At 42.4% G+C, this 13,199-nt stretch overlaps 1 protein-coding gene across 4 annotated transcripts in view; it reads left to right on the top strand.

The window, feature by feature from the left end:
* cracr2b (calcium release activated channel regulator 2B) overlaps nt 1-13,199 on the top strand; it is a 40,310-nt gene that overhangs the window by 2,547 nt on the left and 24,564 nt on the right. For all 4 annotated transcript variants that reach the window (XM_071404517.1, XM_071404516.1, XM_071404519.1 and 1 more), the window contains 6 exons: nt 3,135-3,415; nt 3,917-4,028; nt 4,298-4,424; nt 4,611-4,757; nt 6,942-7,032; nt 9,386-9,481. In XM_071404517.1, coding sequence (XP_071260618.1) covers nt 3,137-3,415; nt 3,917-4,028; nt 4,298-4,424; nt 4,611-4,757; nt 6,942-7,032; nt 9,386-9,481 — 852 coding nt within the window. In that variant the 5' untranslated portion in view covers nt 3,135-3,136. The remainder of the gene's footprint in view (nt 1-3,134; nt 3,416-3,916; nt 4,029-4,297; nt 4,425-4,610; nt 4,758-6,941; nt 7,033-9,385; nt 9,482-13,199) is intronic.

Below are 13,199 nucleotides of genomic sequence, written 5' to 3'. Positions count from 1 at the left end.
GGGTAGTGTACTAGGGGTAGTGTACTAGGGGTAGTGTACTAGGGGTAGTGTACTAGGGGTAGTGTTCTAGGCGTAGTGTACTAGGCGTAGTGTTCTAGGGGTAGTGTTCTAGGGGTAGTGTTCTAGGCGTAGTGTTCTAGGCGTAGTGTTCTAGGCGTAGTGTTCTAGGCGTAGTGTTCTAGGGGTAGTGTACTAGGGGTAGTGTTCTAGGGGTAGTGTTCTAGGCGTAGTGTTCTAGGCCTAGTGTTCTAGGGGTAATGTTACCTGGGGTAGTGTACTAGGGGTAGTGTTCTAGGGCTAGTGTACTAGGGGTAGTGTTCTAGGGGTAGTGTTCTAGGGGTAGTGTTCTAGGGGTAGTGTTTTAGGGCTAGTGTTTTAGGGCTAGTGTTTTAGGGCTAGTGTTTTAGGGCTAGTGTTTTAGGGCTAGTGTTTTAGGGCTAGTGTTTTAGGGGTAGTGTTTTAGGGGTAGTGTTCTAGGCGTAGGTTTCTAGGGCTAGTGTTCTAGGCGTAGTGTTCTAGGCGTAGCCTTAGCCTAAGAAATTAAAAGTCAACAGCCATGTTTGGGTTACTTAAGCAATAAGGCCTGAGGAGGCTATTATGAACTGGTGACATCATTAGAACAGTCAACAAGTCATTTTGCGTCATACATATATATACACGCACTGAGTGTATCAAACATTATGAACACCGTCCCAATATTGAGTTGCACCCCACTTTTTGCCCTCAGAACAGCCTCAATTCCTCGGGGCATGGAGTCTACAAGATGTCGAAAGCGTTCCACAGGGATGCTGACCCATGTTGACTCCAATGCTTCCCACAGTTGTGTCATGTTGGCTGGATGTCCATTGGGTGGTGGACCGTTCTTGATACTCACGGGAAACTCTACCATACCCCGTTCAAAGGCACTTCAATCTTTTGTCTCGCCCATTCACCCTCTGAATGGCACACATACACAATCCATGTCTCAGTTGTCTCAAGGCTTAAAAATCTTTCTTTAACCTGTTTCTTCCCCTTCATCTACACCGATTTGAAGTGGATTTAACAATCAGGGATCTTAGCTTTCACCTGGTCATTCTATGTCATGGAAAGAGCCGGTGTTTGTAATTCTTGTACACTCAGTGTTTTAGACGTTCAGTGAGCGGACAGTTTATTAGGTACACTACCCCGTTCACGAAAATGGTTTGCTCCTACAGACGGTGAGTCACGTGGCTGTGGCTTGCTATATAAAAGCAGGCAGACAGGCATCAAGGCATTCAGTTACTGTTCTATTGAATGTTAGAATGGGTCAAAACGAGAGCTGTTTGTGGTATGGTCGTCGGTTCCAGGATCTCAGAAACGACCGGCCTCCTGGGCTTTTCACGCTCAACAGTGTCTAGGGTTTTCCCCGAATGGTGCGACAAACAAAAAAAACTGTTGATGAGAGGTCGAAGGAAACTGGCAAAAATTGTGCAAATAACTGTGAAGCACGACCAGTGGTGTGCAGAACGGCCTCTCGGAACGCTGTTGCAGCAGAGGTCCGGTGGTCTTCCACTCCTATCACCCTAAAAACATGAAGAAGGGGCTCCAGTGGGGACGCCAACACTGGACAATTGAGGAGACGGAAAAATATTGCCTCGTTCGACAAATCCCTCTTCCTGTTACGTCATGCTGATGGGTGAGTCAGGATTTGGCGTAAACAGCATGACACCAGGCAGGATGGGGGCCATGGACTCAACGGTACAGGCTGGTGGCGGAGGTGTATTGGTGTGGGGAATGTTTTCCTGGAAAACGGTAGGTCCCTTGATACCAATTGAGCAACGTTTCCACGCCACTAAGAACTCAGGCTGTTCTGGAGGCTAACGGGGGGGGGGGAGGGGGGCGTCCAACACGGTACTAGATGGGTGTACCTAATAAACTGACCACTGTGTGTGTATGTGGGTACACTACCCCGTTCACGAAAATGGCCAGTCAAGTTCTTCCACACCGATCTTGACAAACCGTTTCTATATGGACCTCGCTTAGGGCACGGGGGCATTGTCATGCTGAAACAGGAAAGGGTATTGACACCCGGATGTGAATACTTATGTAAATTAGATATTTATGTATTTCATTTTCAATAAATTAGCAAAAATTCAGAAAAACATGTTTTCACTTTGTCATAATGGGGTATTGTGTGTAGACGGGCGAATAATTAAAAAAATATATATTTAGAATTCTGGCTGTAACACCAAGAACATGTGGAATAATTATATATGCGTATATATATATAATCTATCACATTGAATATACAAAACATTAAGAACACCTGCTCTTTTCATGACATAGACTGACCAGGTGAATCCAGATGAAAGGTAGGACTCCTTATCGATGTCACTTGTTAAATCCACCTCAATCATTGATCCTAAGACCAGCACTGCTACACTGAGACGCTTTTATGAATACGGACCCGTGACATGGCTGGCACCTGTTGAAGTAGCTCAAGATACAAACACTTTTACTATGTGTGGTCTGTACTGTTTAACAAGGGAGTATCTGCATGGCCGGGTCGGCTACCCTTCAGTTAATGTCAACAGAGCTGCCGCAGGATCCTGACCTGACAGGATTCTTTGTAAACGCTTAAAAGAGAAGACATGAGACACACACAAAGACAGGACAGATAAAGGAAAGCTTGAAGGAGAATAGTGAGAGTTGGTTGTGTAACTAAGCTGTGTTACCAGTTTCTTCTTTTTCTAAGCAGCTTTTATAAACCCCACAATATAATTACTAGGAAGTTCATCTAACAGCTTATATAAACACAACAATATAATTACTAGGAAGTTCATCTAACAGCTTATATAAACATAACAATATAATTACTAGGAAGTTCATCTAACAGCTTATATAAACATAACAATATAATTACTAGGAAGTTCATAGCAGCTTTTTGTTGTTGCTGTGTGGGATAATGAATAGATGATTGACTGACATCACATGACTTGTTGAGACTGTTGTTTTAATAGATTAGACACCATATGAAGCGTAACCTCTCTCTCTCCTTGTCTCCTTCCCACCCTTCCTCTCTCCTCGTCTCCTTCCCACCCTTCCTCTCTCCTTGTCTTCTCACCCTTCCTCTCTCTGTCCCCATCCGTCTCTCCCCCTGCCCCGCCCCCCTCCAGTGATGTCTAGCTGGTTGAAGGACGGGGAGGTGTTGGTAGGTGAAGGAAGCGGAACTGCATCCCCATTCAACCTCAGACAGAAGATCTTCTCAACCCCAGGCGGATGTGGCAGTCCCAGGCCGGGTGGCAGGGGGGTAGGGGGGCGCGGCCATGGGGGGTCACCTAGCTTCAAGGAAGGGGTGTCCGGGATGGTGCAGCCAGAGACCATGGGGAAGGCCAAAGAGCTGTTTGTTCTCTGTGATAAAGAAGGAAAAGGCTTCATCACCAAGAGAGATATGCAGGTTAGTGAGTCCAGTGGATTGACATTCAGAAAGCTTTAACATATTTATTAAACCTGTTCTCTCTCGTCTTCTCTCCTGTCCTCTCTCTCTCTCCCTCTCCTCGCTTCTCCCTCCCCCCTCTTCTCTTCTCCCATCTCTCTCTCCCTCTCCTCTCGCTTCTCCCTCCCTCCTCTTCTATCTTATTTTCTTCTCCCCCTCTTTTCTTCCCCTCTTTTTTTCTCCCATCTCCCTCCTCTCCCACTCCTCTCCCCTCTTTTCTTCTCCCCTCTTTTCTTCTCCCCTCTTTTCTTCTCCCCTCTTTTCTTCTCCCCTCTTTTCTTCTCCCCTTCTTTTCTTCTCCCCTTCTTTTCTTCTCCCCTTCTTTTCTTCTCCTCTCGCTTCTCCCACTCCTCTCCCCTCTTTTCTTCTCCCCTCTTTTCTTCTCCCCTCTTTTCTTCTCCCCTCTTTTCTTCTCCCCTCTTTTCTTCTCCCCTCTTTTCTTCTCCTCTCCTCTCCTCTCAGAGACTGCAGGGTGAGTTACCTCTCTCCCCAGAACAGCTGGAGTCAGTTTTTGAGAGTCTGGACAGAGACAGAAACGGATTCCTAACTCCTGTCGAGTTTAACATGGGCCTTGGTGTGTACCGCTCACTCATTTCATGACATGCTGGACATTTGACCAATAACCTCTATTAACACATTTTCTCTCTCTCTCTCTCTCTCTCTCTCTCTCTCTCTCTCTCTCTCTCTCTCTCTCTCTCTCTCTCTCTCTCTCTCTCTCTCTCTGTCTCTCTGTCTCTCTGTCTCTCTGTCTCTCTGTCTCTCTGTCTCTCTGTCTCTCTGTCTCTCTGTCTCTCTGTCTCTCTGTCTCTGTCTCTGTCTCTCTGTCTGACTGTGTGAGAGCAGGGGAGTTGATGGGGGTGGAGGAGAGCACAGAGAAAAAGCAGACAGAGACGGAGGAAAACGAAGACCTCGGTGAACTCCGATTTATTCAGATACTGACGGAGCTGGGAGCTGACAAGCTCTTCAAAGAGTGAGTGACTACACTACGTTGTTCCTAGGAAGACACGATGAAGCGTTTTGGAGAGAGTTCGGCCAACGTTTTTTTATATTCGCAACCAGTATTTGGATTCTAGCTTCCTGTAACAGAGTTATGTTGTGCTGTGTGTGTGTGTGTGCGTAACCCTGTAACCTGCTGTATTGTGTGTCTTCATGTCAGTCAGTGCGAGCTGGGTACTCTGTGGTGTGCGCTCCAGAGAGACAGACCGGAGCTGCTCTCTATCCTGGAGGACGTCCTAGTCCACGCTGTGTCTCATCTACAAGACTCACTGAGGGAGAGAGACAGTTTGGAACAGGCTCTACGCAGGTCTCTAATCTCTACACATATCGTTCATTCACGTGACTGTCAATTCATACAGCTGGTGAAGCAGTAAACATCAACATGCTTTCTAACTTACCAACATACTATTAGCATACCTACTATTAGCATACCTACTATTAGCATACCTACTATTAGCATACCTACTATTAGCATACTTACTATTAGCATACTTACTATTAACATACTTACTATTAACATACTTACTATTAACACACTTACAATTAGCATACTTGCTAACATACCATTAGCATACTTACTATTAACATACTTACAATTAGCATACTTACTATTAGCATACTTGCTAACATACTATTAGCATACCTACTAACATACAATTAGCATACTTACTAACATACTTAGTAACATACTTACTATTAGCATACTTACTATTAGCATACTTACTATTAACATACTTACAAGTAGCATACTTACTAACATACTATTAGCATACTTACTAACATACTAACTATTAACATACTTACTATTAACATACTAACTACCAACATACTTACTATTAACATACTAACTACCAACATACTTACTATTAACTTACTTACTAACATACTAACTATTAACTTGTTAGGGCTAGGGGTTCTTCATCAGATGGCACTCATAGGACTTCATGTTACACAATACATGTATGTTTTGTTTAATAAAGTTCATATTTATATACAAAAATCTCAGTTTACATTGGCGCTTTATGGTCAGTAATGTTGTGCCTCGAAAACATCCGGCGAATTTTCAGAGAGCCACATCAATTTACAGAAATACTCATAATAAACTTTGATAAGAGATACAAGCATTATGCACAGAATTATAGATATACTTCTCCTTAATGCAACCGCTGTGTCAGATTTCAAAAAAACTTTATGGAAAAAGCACACCATGCAATAATCTGAGTATAGCGCTCACCAAAACAAGCCAAACAGATATGCGCCATGTTATGGAGTCAACAGAAGTCAGAAATAGCATTATAAATATTCACTTACCTTTGATGATCTTCATCAGAATACCCTCCCAGGAATCTCAGCTCCACAATAAATGTATGATTTGTTCGATAAAGTCCATAATTTATGTCCAAATACCTCCGTTTTTGTTCGCGCGTTTAGTACACAATCCCAACTCACGACGTGCGGGGAAGTCCAGGCAAAATTTCTGACAAAGTCATATTACAGTTCGTAGAAACATGTGAAACGAAGTATAGAATCAATGTTTAGGATGTTTTTATCATAAATCTTCAATAATGTTTCAACCGGAGAATTCCGGGTTGCAAGCTAACTCTCAGCTAACTCGCCAATGGAACGCAGGTCACTCTCACGTGAACGCTCGTGGTCAGCTCATGGCACTCTGGCAGACCTCTGACACATTCAGCTCCCATTCCCCCCTCCTTCACAGTAGAAGCATCAAACAAGGTTCTAAAGACTGTTGATATCTAGTGGAAGCCTTAGGATGTGCCATATGACCCCATAGACATTGTATATTCGATAGGCAATGAGTTGAAAAACTACAAACCTCAGAATTCCCACTTCATGGTTGGATTTTTCTCAGGTTTTCACCTGCCATATGAGTTCTGTTATACTCACAGACATCATTCAAACAGTTTTAGAAACTTCAGTGTTTTATATCCAAAACTAGTAATGATATGCATATATTAGTATCTGGGGCAGAGTAGCAGGCAGTTTCCTCTGGGCACGCTTTTCATCCGAACGTGAAAATGCTTACTAGTAACATACTTACTAACATACAACATACTTACTAGTAACTTACTATTAACATACTTACTACTAACCTACTTACTAACATACTAACTATTAGCATACTTACTAGTAACATACTTACTACTAACCTACTTACTAACATACTAACTATTAGCATACTTACTAGTAACATACTTAGTAACATACTTAGTAACATACTTAGTAACGTACTTAGTAACGTACATACTAACTATTAACATACTAACTATTAACATACTTACTATTAACATACGAACTAGTAACATACTTTTTAACATACTTACTAACATACTATTTGCATATTTACTAGTAACATACTTAGTAACATATGAACTATTAACATACTTGCTAGTAACATATTAACATACTAACTATTAACATATTTGCTAGTAACATACTTACTAACATACTCTAATGTGCTGTTGTGTTTCAGACGGGAGAGTGACCATGACAGGGTGGTTCGGTCCATATACGAGGAGATGGAGAGTCAGAACAGAGAGGAGAGAGAGAAACGACTCGCTCAGGTATCTGGTCTGAAGATAAAGTCTGAAAATGTATGCACTCACTAATGTAAGTCGCTCTGTAAATAGTCTGCTGGGCTGTAGACGGGGTGGTTGTTTAGCAACAAAACCGACACGTGTGCAACTATGGGAAAAAACAAGTTTACATGAGAACATGTAAACTATAACATACACATGTATATTCTACAATTATATATCATACAATAGGTTACTATAGGTTGAAAACAAATACATTTGCGTAATGAGCACTTGTTGTCTCAAATACTTCTTTATAGTTGTTGTTTAGTTAGCTAGCGAATTGTAGCCATATTAGCCAACCTGGTCTCAAATCATTTTGTATTATTCTGTACGTAAATCCGAGACACTCCCTTTAATATGGTATGTATGTTATGTTTCGTGTGGTATGTATTAATTTGTCGGTGTCCATCAGCCAATTCGTACAATATGTTACGAAATTTCAAAACGTATTACATGTTACGAATACCAATTTTTGGTGGCTAATGTTAGCTAGGTGGCTAATGTTAGCTAGGTGGCTAATGTTAGCTACGTGGCTAATGGTAACTAGCTGGCTAAAGTTAGGCTAGGGATTCGGGTTAAGTTTAGGAGGTATGTTTTAGGGTTAGGGGGAAGGGTAGGCAAAAATAGTTACATTTAGGGTTATCTAACCTGCTAGTAGTTTAAAAGTAGTACGTAGTTGCTAATTTGCTAACGTTGTGTGCGATGAGATTCGAACACGCAACCTTTGGGTTGCTAGACGTTCACGAGTGGCGCAGCGGTCTAACACACTGCATCTCAGTGCTAGAGACGTCACTACAGACCCTGGTTCGATTCCAGGCTGTATCGCATCCGGTCGTGAATGGGAGTCCCACAATTAGCCAAGTGTCGTCCGGCTTAGGGTTTGGCCGGGGTAGGCCGTCATTGTAAATACGAATTTGTTCTTAACTTACTTGCCTAGTTAAATGAAAATACGCCCACCTGTCCACCTCGACCAGCCACCCTCCTATCGTTTTTGCCTTAAGTACCCTTCTTTCTTATGTAAACATACCAAACGTAACTAATCATACTAATTTGCGTGTCAAGCATTTGCGTTTACTATGTTACGTCTAGTCTGAGACCAGGCTGTATTAGCATAGACGTGACATCAGTCAAAAACACCTCAAAACAAGACAAGCTATCAACAACAAGATACAACGGGCTGAAGCGAGACACCTATGATTCCCAACAAGGCAGTTTCTTGTCATTTGTTGCTAGCTATCTGACCGTTCAGAATCATAACGCCTCACACCTTCCGGACGTATCGATGTGCGCCCTTCGTTTTGGTGAGATGTCAGCCAACCCGTCTGTTACAAGTCGCATTTAACCTGTTATTACCTCAAGCTCTTTCTGCAAGATCAACAATCCATATTGTCCTCTTTTCCGTAATCAGTCCTGTGCCCATATTCGCTTCTTTCTTGCTTTTGTCTCAGTTTTTTTTGAGCATGACCATCAGTGACTTAGTGCTCTTTTTTTCAGCTACCGGAGCGCAAAAACAAACAAACAAAAAAATAAAATATATATATATATATATGTCATAATTTTTCTACGAAAGTTGGTATCAAAATGTAACCTATTGTAGAATATACATGTCCCACAATGCATCATCCAAATGTAATGATTACCTATACCTACGCATAGTGGCTCAAATCATTTGTTCTATTTAAACAAAAAAAAATCCTAAAGCAGTTTATTAAAAAAATGATAGTCCATCATCACTGTTAATCGTGAATGACAGTTCTTCACGTTTTACGAGTGAAACGTCCATGCTGCATCAGGCCGCATAAACATTATGCTGAATGGTAAATAAATTTTAAAAAACATTATAAAATGTCCTAAGTAGCCTTATTCTGTGGTGTTGTTGGTCCAACAGTAGTCTAACGTTATACTATGCAACCATATTCAGTTTTATGTAGAATACTAATGTATCGTTAAGCGATCGTACGAGACATATTGACTCAACTTTCTTCTAAACTTGATTAAAAAAGCAATATTCTGAGAAGTGGCAGTGTTGCCCTTCTGCGCCCCTGATTACAATAGACAGGACCACAGCATCTTCTTCGGTTGCCATGATGATTTTCTTGCTACACATGCGCAAACCTGCTCGGCAAATATAGCCCGATTCTGGCCCCATTTCTCCAATCCTACTGCCACCGAGGTGCTGGCAGGTGTAGGTACTTTACGACTACTAGTTCACTACGAATTTGGCTTAACTGAATCGTTAAATGTGAGAGGTTCTCCAATGGGTACAGCCCGTAGACCCAGAAAATGTATTTCAGCCCTAACTAATGGCTAATGATGATGATTGTACTTCATGTTAAAGGACACTATCAGACAGTGGGACAGAAGACAGAAGATTGCCGAGGAGCTGAAGACGACGGAGCAGGAACTGGAGATCACCCTGGCCAAGCAGAGAGAGGTAGAGACATCATAGACTTAGATAGATGACTCTTTGTGTTTGTCCCATTTATGACGTCTGTGAGAGCACTGAGCATTGAGGCCATCTCCATTTTGAAGTAGTCCATAGTGCCTACTGTCACCTGGAGTACAAAGGGATATTTTAACCCGGGGCTAAGCGAGTGTTCACACTTTATAACGTGGACTAGCAGCAATCTTAGCCCAGGTCTAGCTGGCCCAGGCTCCGGAGCAAGGTGAGCACCTGACTTTTCAGAGTTAGCACCACCAACACAGTGCCATAATAGCCAGTGTATAACAGGGTCAAGAACAATGCCTAGAATGCTCACTGTCCAATCACAAAAGCTGCACTGTCACTTCATTGACATATGCTGTTGATGTCTGTAATGACTTATTTTGACAAGTCAATTCATACTATTTCATCCTCCCATCTGAGGACAAAAACCCCCCAAAAATAATTTCATTCCTGCAATAATATTGGTTGCTATGCCTAACAATAACGGTTGCTATGCAGGCTGGCTAACTTCTTCTCCTGAATGTGTATTTTACCAGTAACCCTACGGTCTCATGAGTATTCTTAAGTACCCCCAGGGGTCCTAGTACACCTTGGTTTGGAACCACTGCTTTAAGTGATCTGCTCTCTTCTGTTGCTGTCTCTTCTTAGTCTTCAAATTTGGGCTCTCTCTCTCTCTCTCTCGTCCTGTCCTGCTTGTAAAAAGTGTAAAAGTAAACAATTGTTTTAATAGTAGTTTCACGGTTTTTTCACCTCTCCTGCAAATTCTTTGAAAAAACATGTTTTACTTTTTTTTTTTGCACTGTCTGTATTTCACCATCACCTATTCTTCTGTTGCTGCCTCTGTCTTGTCTGGTCTCTCTCCATCATATCCTGTTCTTCTGTTGCTGTCTCTCTCCATCATATCATGTTCTTCTGTTGCTGTCTCTCTCCATCATATCCTGTTCTTCTGTTGCTGTCTCTCTCCATCATATCCTGTTCTGCTGCTGTCTCTTTTCTGGTGTTTCTCTCCATCATATCCTGTTATTCTGTTGCTGTCTGTGTCTTGTCTGGTCTCTCTCTCCATCATATCCTATTCTTCTGTTGCTGTCTCTGTGTCTTGTCTGGTGTCTCTCTACATCATATCATGTTCTTCTGCTGCTGTCTTGTCTGGTGTCTCTCTCCATCATATCCTATTCTTCTGTTGCTGTCTCTGTCTTGTCTGGTGTCTCTCTACATCATATCATGTTCTTCTGCTGCTGTCTTGTCTGGTGTCTCTCTCCATCATATCCTGTTCTTCTGTTGCTGTCTCTGTGTCTTGTCTGGTGTCTCTCTCCATCATATCCTGTTCTTCTGTTGCTGTCTCTCTCCATCATCCTGTTCTTCTGCTGCTGTCTCGGTGTCTTGTCTAGTGTCTCTCTCCATCATATCCTGTTCTTCTGTTGCTGTCTCTGTGTCTTGTCTGGTGTCTCTCTCCACCATATCCTGTTCTTCTGTTGCTGTCTCTGTGTCTTGTCTGGTCTCTCTCTCCATCATATCCTGTTCTTCTGTTGCTGTCTCTGCATCTTATCTAGTGTGTTTCTAGTATTGCAATCAGAAAAGGGTCAAGAGGATACTGGGTTAGCTTAACTTGTTTTGGGCCTGTGTCTGGGTCACTTAAATCTTCCTCTTTCTTACCAGTTTCCCCTGACTTATGCTGTATTGGCCAGTGAGAGGCTTTTAAGCCAGAGGTCGGCCATATTGGCCCTCTCCAGAAGGAGCAGTCCTCCATAGGAATGAATGGAATTTTACAGTATTTCAATTAAGTGTTTCGAGGCCAAAATTAACTGTATTTTATTGGGGACAAGTAACATTAGAGCTTCAATGAAAAATTACTCTTTAAGGATTTTTGTTGTTGTTTAGCTCATATAATATAATTTAAATGTATGCAATAGAATAAATGTGTCAAAAACAAATGTAGACATTAATACATGCATTTCTATAGCTTCTAAAATATTATTTTACAACGTGGGGGTAGTGCCGAGATGGAGCCACAGTGGCTCTACAGAATAACAACTGCTAAGTTTTAAAAAAACTTATTTTTTTTATTACGCAGTTGGTTAGAGCCTGTAAGTAAGAATTTCACCGTAAGGTCTACACCTGTTGTATTCGGCGCACGTGACACAAACTTTGATTTGGTTTAAGTATGTGTGTGTGACCGATTTGATCTAGTGTGTATATACAGTGGGGAGAACAAGTATTTGATACACTGCCGATTTTGCAGGTTTTCCTACTTACAAAGCATGTAGAGGTCTGAAATTTTTATCATAGATACACTTCAACTGTGAGAGACGGAATCTGTAACAAAAATCCAGAAAATTACATTGTATGATTTTTAAGTAATTAATTAGCATTTTATTGCTTGACATAAGTATTTGATCACCTACCAACCAGTAAGAATTCCGGCTCTTACAGACCTGTTAGTTTTTCTTTAAGAAGCCCTCCTGTTCTTCACTCATTACCTGTATTAACTGCACCTGTTTGAACTCGTTACCTGTATAAAAGACACCTGTCCACACACTCAATCAAACAGACTCCAACCTCTCCACAATGGCCAAGACCAGAGAGCTGTGTAAGGACATCAGGGATACAATTGTAGACCTGCACAAGGCTGGGATGGGCTACAGGACAATAGGCAAGCAGCTTGGTGAGAAAGCAACAACTGTTGGCGCAATTATTAGAAAATGGAAGAAGTTCAAGATGACGGTCAATCACCCTCGGTCTGGGGATCCATGCAAGATCTCACCTCGTGGGGCATCAATGATCATGAGGAAGGTGAGGGATCAGCCCAGAACTACACGGCAGGACCTGGTCAATGACCTGAAGAGAGCTGGGACCACAGTCTCAAAGAAAACCATTAGTAACACACTACGCCGTCATGGATTAAAATCCTGCAGCGCACGCAAGGTCCCCCTGCTCAAGCCAGCGCATGTCCAGGCCCGTCTGAAGTTTGCCAATGACCATCTGGATGATCCAGAGGAGGAATGGGAGAAGGTCATGTGGTCTGATGAGACAAAAATAGAGCTTTTTGGTCTAAACTCCACTCGCCGTGTTTGGAGGAAGAAGAAGGATGAGTACAACCCCAAGAACACCATCCCAACTGTGAAGCATGGAGGTGGAAACATCATTCTTTGGGGATGCTTTTCTGCAAAGGGGACAGGACGACTGCACCGTATTGAGGGGAGGATGGATGGGGCCATGTATCGCGAGATCTTGGCCAACAACCTCCTTCCCTCAGTAAGAGCATTGAAGATGGGTCGTGGCTGGGTCTTCCAGCATGACAACGACCTGAAACACACAGCCAGGGCAACTAAGGATTGGCTCCGTGAGAAGCATCTCAAGGTCCTGGAGTGGCCTAGCCAGTCTCCAGACCTGAACCCAATAGAAAATCTTTGGAGGGAGCTGAAAGTCCGTATTGCCCAGCGACAGCCCCGAAACCTGAAGGATCTGGAGAAGGTCTGTATGGAGGAGTGGGCCAAAATCCCTGCTGCAGTGTGTGCAAACCTGGTCAAGAACTACAGGAAACATATGATCTCTGTAATTGCAAACAAAGGTTTCTGTACCAAATATTATGTTCTGCTTTTCTGATGTATCAAATACTTATGTCATGCAATAAAATGCAAATTAATTACTTAAAAATCATACAATGTGATTTTCGGGATTTTTGTTTTAAATTCCGTCTCTCACAGTT

The sequence above is a fragment of the Salvelinus alpinus genome, chromosome 6 (assembly GCF_045679555.1).
Source record: "Salvelinus alpinus chromosome 6, SLU_Salpinus.1, whole genome shotgun sequence".
Lineage (NCBI taxonomy): Eukaryota > Metazoa > Chordata > Actinopteri > Salmoniformes > Salmonidae > Salvelinus > Salvelinus alpinus.
The sequence above is the reverse complement of the archived record's forward strand: the minus strand, read 5'-3'. Positions and strand labels throughout refer to the sequence as shown.